This window comes from Quercus suber, unplaced genomic scaffold (assembly GCF_002906115.3).
Source record: "Quercus suber isolate HL8 unplaced genomic scaffold, Cork oak 2.0 scaffold_564, whole genome shotgun sequence".
Classification (NCBI taxonomy): domain Eukaryota; kingdom Viridiplantae; phylum Streptophyta; class Magnoliopsida; order Fagales; family Fagaceae; genus Quercus; species Quercus suber.
In genome coordinates, this window is record NW_027070009.1 from 102,933 (window position 1) to 114,106 (window position 11,174).

The 11,174-nt window shown below is 36.4% G+C and overlaps 1 protein-coding gene across 1 annotated transcript; it reads left to right on the forward strand.

The window, feature by feature from the left end:
• Positions 1–9,604: 9,604 nt before the first annotated feature.
• LOC112034871 (transcription repressor MYB5) lies at positions 9,605–11,097 on the forward strand. The gene is made up of 2 exons (XM_065764494.1): positions 9,605–10,055; positions 10,258–11,097. Exons 1-2 carry the CDS (start codon positions 9,763–9,765, stop codon positions 10,904–10,906), a joined length of 942 nt encoding a protein of 313 aa, XP_065620566.1. The 5' UTR covers positions 9,605–9,762; the 3' UTR covers positions 10,907–11,097.
• The last annotated feature ends 77 nt before the right edge of the window (positions 11,098–11,174 follow it).

Below are 11,174 nucleotides of genomic sequence, written 5' to 3' on the forward strand. Positions count from 1 at the left end.
AGGACCATCATACAATACCCTAGTTCTGTTTGGTGTCCAGATCTAATGGTGTGTGTAGTTTTACCATAGGTTTGGGTCCGAGGACCATGCAATACTTGGTTCTGTCTACCACTTCAATTTTCCTGTAAGTATTAGATATAATGGTGTGTGTAGTTTTACCATAGGCTTGGGTCCGAGGACCATGCAATACCTTAGTTCTGTCTACCACTTCAATTTTCCTGTAAGTATTAGATATAATGGTGTGTGTAGTTTTACCATAGGTTTGGGTCCGAGGACCATGCAATACCTTGGTTCCGTCTACCACTTCAATTTTCCTGTAAGTATTAGATATAATGGTGTGTGTAGTTTTACCATAGGCTTGGGTCCGAGGACCATGCAATACCTTGGTTCTGTCTACCACTTCAATTTTTCCTGTAAGTATTAGATATAATGGTGTGTGTAGTTTTACCATAGGCTTGGGTCCGAGGACCATGCAATACCTTGGTTCTGTCTACCACTTCAATTTTTCCTGTAAGTAGAGGTTTGTCCTCAAACCGCTTTACTGGAGATGATTCTCTTTGTGTCAGATTATGATCTTTACACGTGGCATTGATCTCGCCTCCAACTCGTGGCCCATCTTTTTCATTTATGAAACGCCCTTTATCTGTTCGTATTCCGCGCTTGACGCTCCGGCGCGCGAAACGCGCCTTCATTAATGTCCTCGTAAATTGACACAAGTCCAACCGTCCGTGGCCTCCTTAGAAATTGGTGACTTCATTACTGACCCAGCTAATAATACTCTTTTCGAACTCTGCATGAATTAATTCTCACCAAACCCCCATCCCCTATATAAAGTAAGGAGATGGTTCCTCCACAACCCATGAACCTCTCAACACAACAGAACAAAACACTTTCCTCCAACTTCCCATGCCCTTTTAACAACCCCGCCGGAATTGTTCCCAGGACTGACAAAGACCGGTATGGCTGCAACCCCTATTGGACTTTCGGTGCGGCAGAGTCTAGGCGTAACCCTGATGGTGCCCTTCGAGGTATCCCAGAGGGATGTTGCTAGAGAACCTAACGTCTTTCCTGGGAGCACACCCCGACGAGGAAGGCGTGCGAATTCAACCCATGGGCGGTGCTCGAGTGTTGCCGTCTCCAACGGCCAACACTTGAGAGGAACGGAGAGAATCGAGGGAACATCATGGGGGAGGGTATCCCGGAGCCCCTGCATCTGCTTCTCTCTTTGTTCCTGCTCTGCCTAGCCGAGGAGGGAGTGGTTGGGGGCCTGAGAGCATGATTGCCCTTCACCTCCTCCGCCGCGTGTCAAGCTCTCCCATTCTCTTGGTGCCAAATAAAAGCACGAGTTGACACTTCCTCCGGCTAGCTTCTCCTTAGGGCAGCTCCACCTGGGCCTCTGATTGTAGGAATAGCAGGTGGCTATTAGCTCGTAAATTTGCTTGTAGAACAGGCCTACCTGAGCCTCTGATTGTAATATGTAATTTTTCTATGCATGAAATAATAATATCAAGATCTTTCTTTGTTTGTTTTGTTTTTCTTTTTTTTTTTTTTACTGCCAAATCTTCCATATACCCTTTTTTTTTTTTTTAAACTTGCTGTAAAACGAATACTTAGAACTTAGAACACTTACCTGGTGCGCTGGCCAGCCCCTAATCCTTCCCACGACGGCGCCAATTGTAGGGACCCGACTTGGATTGACCCTGAATGATGGGTTTTTAGCCCAATGAGCCCAAACAATACATTTATAGAGAGTGGGGTGAAAGGTTTAGGTGCTGGCCGTCGATCACCAAGCATGACTTTTCTTATAAAAAGTGCTTAAGAGTTTCTTTACAAATGGGGGGAAGCTCCTCGGCCTGTGGCCGAGGAGGCCTTATTGTTCTCCCCTCTTTTTTTTTCTTTCTCCCCTTCCTTTTCTTTATTAACTTTTCTTTTATATTTTCATCTTCCTATCCCCTCCTTCATCTGTTGATCATCTATTTGCCTTTTTTCTGGCCGTCCTCCCATCAGAGGCCTTATCGGTACTCAAGTGGTTCACTCTGATCAACGTTATCCTGCCAAAGGGTTACCTCCCCATTAATGCGGCCAGGGGGGTTAGTTGAATGCATTAAATGTGAGAGTGACAGCTTACTTTGGGGTTAGTCTCTCCTCAAAATTACCTTCGTCAGGCCGAGGATAAGGTGGTCCTCGGTGTGGATTGGGAAGGAAAGGTTTCCCTCACCTCGGCCCTGAATAGCCTGTGCTCCTCGCCTGGGCCTTGGGCCGGCTATATGATGGGTCGAGGCTATCAGGCCCATGGGCCCCACAAGTCACATATTAAAATTCTTACCTGAATTTAATACTACTTATGGTCTTTTTTTTTTTTCTAATTTTTAATAAGATAAAACGTGTGGTGATCTTTGTTGTGTGGTGATTTTTATTGAGTATATGTGATTGATTTTTTTTTTAAATTTTATAATTCATTAATATTATATTCTTAGTATTTTGTACTCATTAACTCACTTGACACAAAAATTAAAAAACTTAAATGAACATATGGCATAAATTTAAGTGGATAATTATGGTGTGGCCTTCACATAAATTTAGACACATGACGCAAAGTTAGATTCTAATTTCAAATTCTAATTGAACTTTTTCTAAGCTTTGCCATATATATATAGATGATAATTAAGTTGAATTGACGTGCAACTATGTATATACCTCTAGGTTCACTATGTAACCTATGCAAACTCATGGATGCATTTAAAATTAAACACAATTTTTATTATAAAATATTAATAATTATTCAAATTATTAAAAAAAAATAATACGTAACACATGCATACGTATAAATACATTTAAAATTAAACACAATGTTTATCATAAAAATATAAATAATTAGTCAAAAAAAATTTTAAAAAAGTAAACGTAATTAGTCACATATTAAAATTCTTACCTAAATTTAATACTACTTATGATCATTTTTTTTTCTTCTAATTTTTAATAAGATAAAACGTATGGTAATCTTTGTTGTGTGGTGATTTTTATTGAGTAAATGTGATTAGTTTTTTTAAAAAGTTTTTTATAATTTATTAATATTAGATTCTTAGTATTTTACACTCATTAACTCACACATGACACAAACTTAAGTGGATAATTATGGTGTGATCTCCATATAAATTTAGACACATGACGCAAAGTTGGATTCTAATTTCAAATTCTAATTAAACTTTCTCTAAGTTTTGCCATATATATATATAGATGATAATTAAGTTGAATTGACTTGCAACTATGTATGTACCTCTATATTCACTAGTATGTAATTCATGCAAACTATTGGTTGCATTTAAAATTAAACACAATTTCTATTATAAAATATTAATAATTAGTCAAATTATTTTTTAAAAAAGAAAGTATGTAATACATGCATACGTATAAATACATTTAAAATTAAATACAATTTTTATCATAAAAATATAAATAATTAGTCAAATTATTTTTTTTAAAAAGTAAATGTAATTAGTCACATGTTAAAATTCTTACCTAAATTTAATACAACTTATGATCATTTTTTTTTTCTAATTTTTAATAAGATAAAACATGTGGTGATCTTTATTATATGGTGATTTTTATTGAGTCAATGTGATTGGTTTTTTTTTCTTTTTAAATTTTATAATTCATTAATTTTAGATTCTTAGTATTTTGCACTCATTAACTCACATATGACACAACCTTAAGTGAATAATTATGGTGTGGTCTTCACATAAATTTAAACACATGACGCAAAGTTGGATTCTAATTTCAAATTCTAATTGAACTTTCTCTAAGCTTTGCCATATATATATAGATGATAATTAAGTTGAATTGACGTGCAACTATGTATATACCTCTATATTCACTAGTATCTAACTCATGCAAACTCATGGATGCATTTAAAATTAAACACAATTTTTATTATAAAAATATTAATAATTTGTCAAATTATTAAAAAAAAAAGCATGTAACACATGCATATATATATAAATACATTTAAAATTAAACACAATTTTTATCATAAAAATATAAATAATTAGTCAAAATTTTTTTTTTTTTTAAAAGCATGTAACACATGCATATGTATAAACACATTTAAAATTAAACACAACTTTTATCATAAAAATATAAATAATTAGTCTTTTTTTTAAGTAAACGTAATTAGTCATGTATTAAAATTCTTACCTAAGTTTAATACTACTTAGAATTTTTAATAAGATAAAACGTGTGGTGATTTTTGTTTTGTGGTAATTTTTATTGAGTATATGTGATTAGTTGTTTTTTTTTTTTTAATTTTATAATTCGTTAATATTAGATTTTTATATAGTATTTTGCACTTATTAACTAACATATGATATAAGCTTAAGTGGATAATTATGATGTAGTCTCCACATAAATTTAAACACATAGCGCGAAGTTGGATTCTAATTTCAAATTCTAATTAAACTTTATCTAAGTTTTGCCATATATATATAGATGATAATTAAGTTGAATTGATGTGCAACTATGTATATATTCACTAGTATGTAACCCATGCAAACTTATAGATGCATTTAAAATTAAACACAATTTTTATTATAAAATATTAATATTTAGTCAAATTATTAAAAAAGAAAAGCATGTAACACATGCATACGTATAAATAAATTTAAAATTAAACACAATTTTTATCATAAAAATATAAAAATTTAGTCAATTTTTTTTTTTAAAGTATACGTAATTAGTCACATATTAAAATTCTTACATACATTTAATACTACTTATAATCATTTTCTTTCTAATTTTTAATAAGATAAAATGTGTGGTGATCTTTGTTGTGTGGTGATTTTTATTGAGTATATGTGATTATTTTTTTTTTTTAATTTATAATTCTTAATATTAGATTCTTAGTATTTTGCACTCATTAACTCACTTGGCACAAAAAATTAAAAAGCTTAAGTACACATGGCACAAACTTAAGTTAATAATTATGTTGTGATCCCCACATAAATTTAGACATATGGCGCAAATTGGATTCTTTTTTTTGAGAATTAAGACAGTAAAATATTATTAGCTTAGACCACTCAAATCAGCCATGTATACAGAGTTAAGGTCTGGTGGTATTTCTTCCATCCAGATTGACAAATCAGGGGTAGAGGATGCTCGCCGAGCTAAGGCATGTGCCAAACTATTNACACACATATTCAATCAAAGATTTGTCTCTATTCAATGATGCGCTTTTGGCCAAACAAACTTGGCGCTTGCTCCATGACAAGTCGTCTTTATTCTACTGTGTGTTCAAGGCAAAATTCTTCCCTAATACATCGGTTATGGAGGCCAAAATTCCAGCTAACTCCTCGTATGCTTGGAAGAGTATTATGAAGGGTAGGAACGTGATTAAACGAGGCGCAAAATGGAGGATTGGGTCAGGCAGGTCTGTTCCTATTTGGGGTGAGAACTGGCTACCCAGCTCATGTCACCCCAAGGTCTTATCACCACGAGCTGAAGGGAGGGGAGTGAGGTTGGTGGCTGATTTAGTCGACCCAGACATTAAGGAGTGGAAGGTGAATGTCATTGATAATTTGTTCTATGACTTTGAAGCAACCCTTATAAAAAATATGCCTCTCTACCGATCCATACAGGATGACGTCCTAATTTGGCCTTTTAACCCCGATGGAGTCTATTCTGTCAAATCCGGATACAGGTATCTTCATGAGCAACAGCAACATGGCCTGCCTGGGCCTTCAGACATTTCGGTGCTCACGCCTCTTTGGAAGAAAATTTGGGGACTTCAGGTTCCAAATAAAGTCAAGCACCTAGCTTGGAAGGCTTGTAAGGATTCATTGCCAACCAAGACTAATCTGATCCGCAGAAAGGTCATTACTGAGGGCTGCTGTGATGTTTGTAAATTGCATCAGGAGGATGTGGTTCATGCCTTGTTCCTCTGCCCAGCTTTGCAACCCGTTTGGAGGTCTTGAGCTCAATGGAATCATAGCATGCTTTAGGCGTGCTCCTCTTTCACTGATATTTTTGAGCTTATTTTTGCAGGTAATAGGGAGCCCGATCTTTTTGCTGCTGTGCTATGGACACTATGGAATGGGAGAAATAATTTGTGCCTGGGCAAGCCTGCACTCTCACTCGGTCAGGTGGTTGAATTTGCTCAAGATCGACTCCTAGAGAGAGCTTCTTGCAGCGTTGGCTTTCACCAAACCCGACCCCATCAGGTAGCAGCTTGGCAGGCACCGGTTCAAGATACTTATAAAGTCAACTTCGATGGCGCGATTTTTGTTGAAGAAGGACTTGCTGGCTTGGGAGTTGTGATCCGCAACGACCATGGACTGATCATGGCTTCTCTTACTCAGCAAATACCTCTACCCAGTTTAGTTATAGAGGTGGAAGTCTTGGCGGCACGGAAAGCATTGGAGCTTACACTTGAACTTGGCTTCTACAACATCATCTTGAAGGAGACTCTGAAGTTTTGATCAAATCTTTAGCGAAGGGTGGCAATTCTTTGGCTCACTATGGTCATTTACTTGCAGACATTCGTATGCTCATGGCTCGGTTTTCATTGCTTAGTTTATCTCATGTTAGGAGACATTGTAATAGTTTGGCACATGCCTTAGCTCGAACTTCACCCAGTGAATCTTCCTATTATCACCCCTTTGCCCCCAAAAAAATCTACAAATCATGCTCTCAAGTTCATGAAAAAGTGAGGTAGGAAGTTTGAAGCATGCCATGGTATAAGTTGGGAGGGATTGCACCACCGCCTTAATTAGTATCTCCCGACCCGCCTGACTGAGTAACTTACCCTCCCACCCTTGAATCCTCTTCCAAACTTGCTGCTTGATGTAGGTGAAACTTTCCTTTTTATTACGGCCAACTAATGAAGGAAGTCCAAGATATTTCTCATAATGTTGAACAACAGTAACACCCAACAAGTTTTGAATCATTGTTTGAGTATCTGCATTGGTGGATCTACTGAAGAAAATAGTGGTCTTAGTACGATTGATTTGCTGCCCAGAAGCTCTCTCGTACGTGGCCAACACCTCAAGTAAGCTTTGACATTCCTATTCTCTAGCTCTGCAAAAAATTAGGCTATCATCGGCAAAAAGTAGGTGAGTGATTCTAGGTCCATTCCGGCAAAGAGAGACACCCCGGATGTCACCATTGTGGGATGCCTTACTAATTAAACCATGGAGACCTTTAATACACATGAGGAAAAAATAGGGGGACAGTGGATCTCCTTGGCGCAAACCACGTGTTGGAGTGATATGCCCATGAGGCTCCCCATTAATTAGCACCGAGTAAAAGGCTGTAGTGATACACATCATCATCAATTTTATCCACCTGGAATGGAAACCCATCTTTATCATTACTCTTTCCATGTACTCCCACTCCACCCTATCATATGCCTTGCTCATATCAAGTTTCAAGGCCATAAAGCCAGATTTTCCCTTATTGTGATTCCGCATATAAAGTAAAGTCTCAAATGCCACCAATATATTATCTGAAATCAACCTATCAGACAAGAATGCACTTTGATGCTCTGAAATAAGATTAGGCATAATAGCTTGCAAACGATTAGTGAGAACCTTAGCAAAGATACGATACAAAACATTACTCAAGCTAATAGGTCTAAACTCAGAGACATATGTGGGATCCTTTACCTTAGGAATCAATGTAATAAAAGAATGGCAAAGGGCTTGGGGGAGAGATCCCGAATTGAGATAGTGCAAAATAGTAGTTGACACATCCGACCCAAGTAAGGACCAATAACTTTGATAAAAGAGAGGAGGCATACCATCCGGACCAGGAGCTTTTAGGGGTGCCATCTGCTTCAGAGCAATCTCCACTTCCTCAATTTTGAAATCAGCCATAAGCGAATCATTCATCTCACCAGTTACCACATGCGGAATAGTCTCAATAACCTCCTCAAAATTGCTAGGGCTACCTGAGGTAAAGAGATTTTGGTAGAAGTCTACAATGGTGGCATTAACTTGATCCTGGCCTGAGCACCATCCTCCATTAGCATCATGCAGCTTGGTAATATAGTTCCGCCGACGGTGTTGAGAGGCCTTACTATGGAAAAACCGAGTATTACGATCACCATCGCGAAGCCATGCAATTTTGGACCGTTGCCTCCACATTTTGGCTTCCTTATCAAGAAGTTGATTAACCTCATCCTCTAGCAACCTCATACGGCTTGCATCTCCAGACCGGATAGCATGTTTCTCAGTTGCTTTCAGCTGGCGCAAATTGGATTCTAATTTTAAATTTTAATTGAACTTTTTCTAAACTTTACCAATTAATATATATAGATTATAAAATTTAAAAAAGAAATCTTCAACATATAATGGATCATCGATCCATTTTAAAACAAATGAGAGGATAATCTTATTTGCAAAAACAATGAGAAATAATAAATAGGAATACTAGAAAATGTTAAAAATGGTGGTTCATATTCTGAATGAGAATTTAATGCTGATATCTAGTCTAGAGGCCTTATTGGCAGAGTGGAGCTCATAAGACTCAATGAAGCTTAATATGCAAGGATGAATAGTAGGTTAGCCCCAGCTTGCAGTTCAATAAAGGCGTATTGGAACTTCAATTAATGTACCATGTTAGAGTTTTAAGTTTTAACTGAGAAAGTATGTTGTAACTTGTATAGCTTATTTTTTTCTGATAGTGAAAAATTTGCACCACTCCTATTGAACATAAGCAGTTCCACTGTAATAATGTAGGACTGGCTCATGTGATAAGGTTAGAACACAAACCGAGCATGTACAATACGTTATTCATGCATGAGGTTTATTTCCTTTCTCAAAGCATAAGAAAGATATAAGTAATTTGTGATCATGATCGTTCGAAACAAGGGAAAAATATATATAAATAAATGAAAAGAAGTAAGCAAGCAACCCTAGCCGGCCGCTTGGCACAAAGGTGTGCACCAAAAATTTTCTCCAAACGCTTTAGAGAGTTAGAGACCACTACTGGTCAAACTGGGTTAAAGTTGAAGTCTTGTACGTTCCTTCCAGTGAAGGTGGCGGATTTGCCAAAATATTCTAATGCCTCCAGTTTTCATTTATTTCTTACCGGTTGGTTTACGAGCACAATTATTGTCGCATCTAATTTTATAATTTATTGGTTTATACAATTGTAAATAACCAATCTAAAATGATAACTAGGTTATATTAGACATAAAATATCAACTCTTTACAATTACACGAATCAACAAATTATAGAATTAGACATGGTTATTTCTAGAATTATTCATTCCTTATTTTTTTTAACTTCAAATTTTCCAAAAAAATAATAATATACTAATAATAATGATACGTTGAATACATACGGATAAGGTATAAGAAAGGCCTCTGATATAGGAATAGGATAGCTGACTAAATGTTAAAAAAAAAAAAAAAAAAAGGGATAGCTGACTAAAAGAGACGGAGAAAGAGAATGAGGAAGTAGGAATGGGCCGCCCATGCAATCAAAGGAGGAAACCGGAAAGCAACTTATATCCAGGTGTTGCAATTTGATTGGGTGTTTAAACTTTTTTGCTTTATTTTGTTTTGTTTGTTTCTTTGCTCTCTTTCCATTTTGATTTTTGAGTCTGCTTTCTTCATCGATACGTGTGCCTATAAAACACCATATTTGAATCAAACCCTAAACTAAAATTCTCATTATCCATTACCCAGCAAAAAAAGATCTACTCTAGGCAGCTACAGTAGTAACCAATCCAATAAGCTAGCTGAGAGAGAGAGAGATATTAACATCATGAGGAACCCATCATCGGGAGGAGGGTCGACGAGCAAGACACCATGTTGTAGCAAAGTGGGGATAAAAAGAGGGCCATGGACTCCTGAGGAAGATGAGATTTTATCAAATTACATCAAAAGAGAAGGTGAAGGACGGTGGCGCACTCTACCAAAACGTGCCGGATTGCTCCGCTGTGGCAAGAGCTGTCGCCTTCGGTGGATGAATTATCTCCGTCCTTCTGTTAAGAGAGGACGTATTGCTCCTGATGAGGAAGATCTCATTCTTCGCCTTCACCGCTTACTTGGTAACAGGTAATTAATACCATTAATTAATCATACATCATATATATGTACTCCTTTAATCATTTAACTTTCAGGCTTTTCTTCTCCAACCAAATCACCTAGTACTTTTGGAGTTCATTATCACTTTGTCCATTTGGGCTTTTGAGTTTTGAGCTTCAGCTTGAGGTTTTTGTGCCAATTTGTCATTCTCTCTCTCTCTCTCTCTCTCCAGGTGGTCTTTGATAGCTGGAAGAATTCCGGGACGAACTGACAATGAGATAAAAAACTATTGGAATACCCATCTTAGCAAGAAGCTAATCAGCCAAGGAATTGATCCAAGAACCCACAAGCCACTAGTAGTCAACCCTAACCCTAATAATTCCCCAGAAGTAATCATAGCTCATGATCACGCTGCATCAAATTCAAAACCAGACCCTAAATCTAATTTGTCTCCTGGGTTAATAGAAGAAACTGGTGGAAGCTCTCTAGTCAGTGGTATTCAAATAAGTGATGCAAATGACCAACTGGGTCAATATCAAAATCTGGTGGTGAATGATATTAGTAACACTCAGAATTGGCATAATTCTGATGGTGCAATGACCATGGGATTGCGAGGTGGCTATGTAAAAGGAAATGAAGAAGAATATATTGAAAACTGCAATGAGGATACCTTCTCTTCATTTCTGGATTCCTTGATTAATGACAATATGTTTGTGAATCAACAACAACAACAGCCTACTTTTAATCCTCTCATTTCTTCTTCTTCTTCCGCGCCGACCTTCAACCATGCTGCCATCTGGGAAGCTGAACTGATCAGATCTACAATACATACTTCGCGTGATGAACAAAGTGAGTTAAACAATATTAATCACCTAGCATGATCATGAGGGGCTCCAAAACTATATCAATTTGATTATCATTTTATGTGTGTCATGTTATTGTGATTTTTTTTTTTTTTTTTTTTTGTGTTTTTCATAATTGTGTTTTAAGAAAAACTTAGACTACATGATTGTTAGAAATTATAGATCTTTAGTGTCAATGTATTATGTATTGGTTTGCAAATGATTATAAAAAGAAAAAAAAAGTATTGGTTTGCAAATGAAATGTTCATTCTTGTTTTTTTTTTTTTTTTTTTTTTTTAAGGATAAG

Excerpts from the sequence above, each read along its gene's own strand:
- LOC112034871 (XM_065764494.1), top strand. The coding sequence starts at position 9,763 with ATGAGGAACCCATCATCGGGAGGAGGGTCGACGAGCAAGACACCATGT. Across the intron at positions 10,056-10,257 it reads CACCGCTTACTTGGTAACAG|GTGGTCTTTGATAGCTGGAA; the intron begins GTAATTAATACC and ends CTCTCTCTCCAG.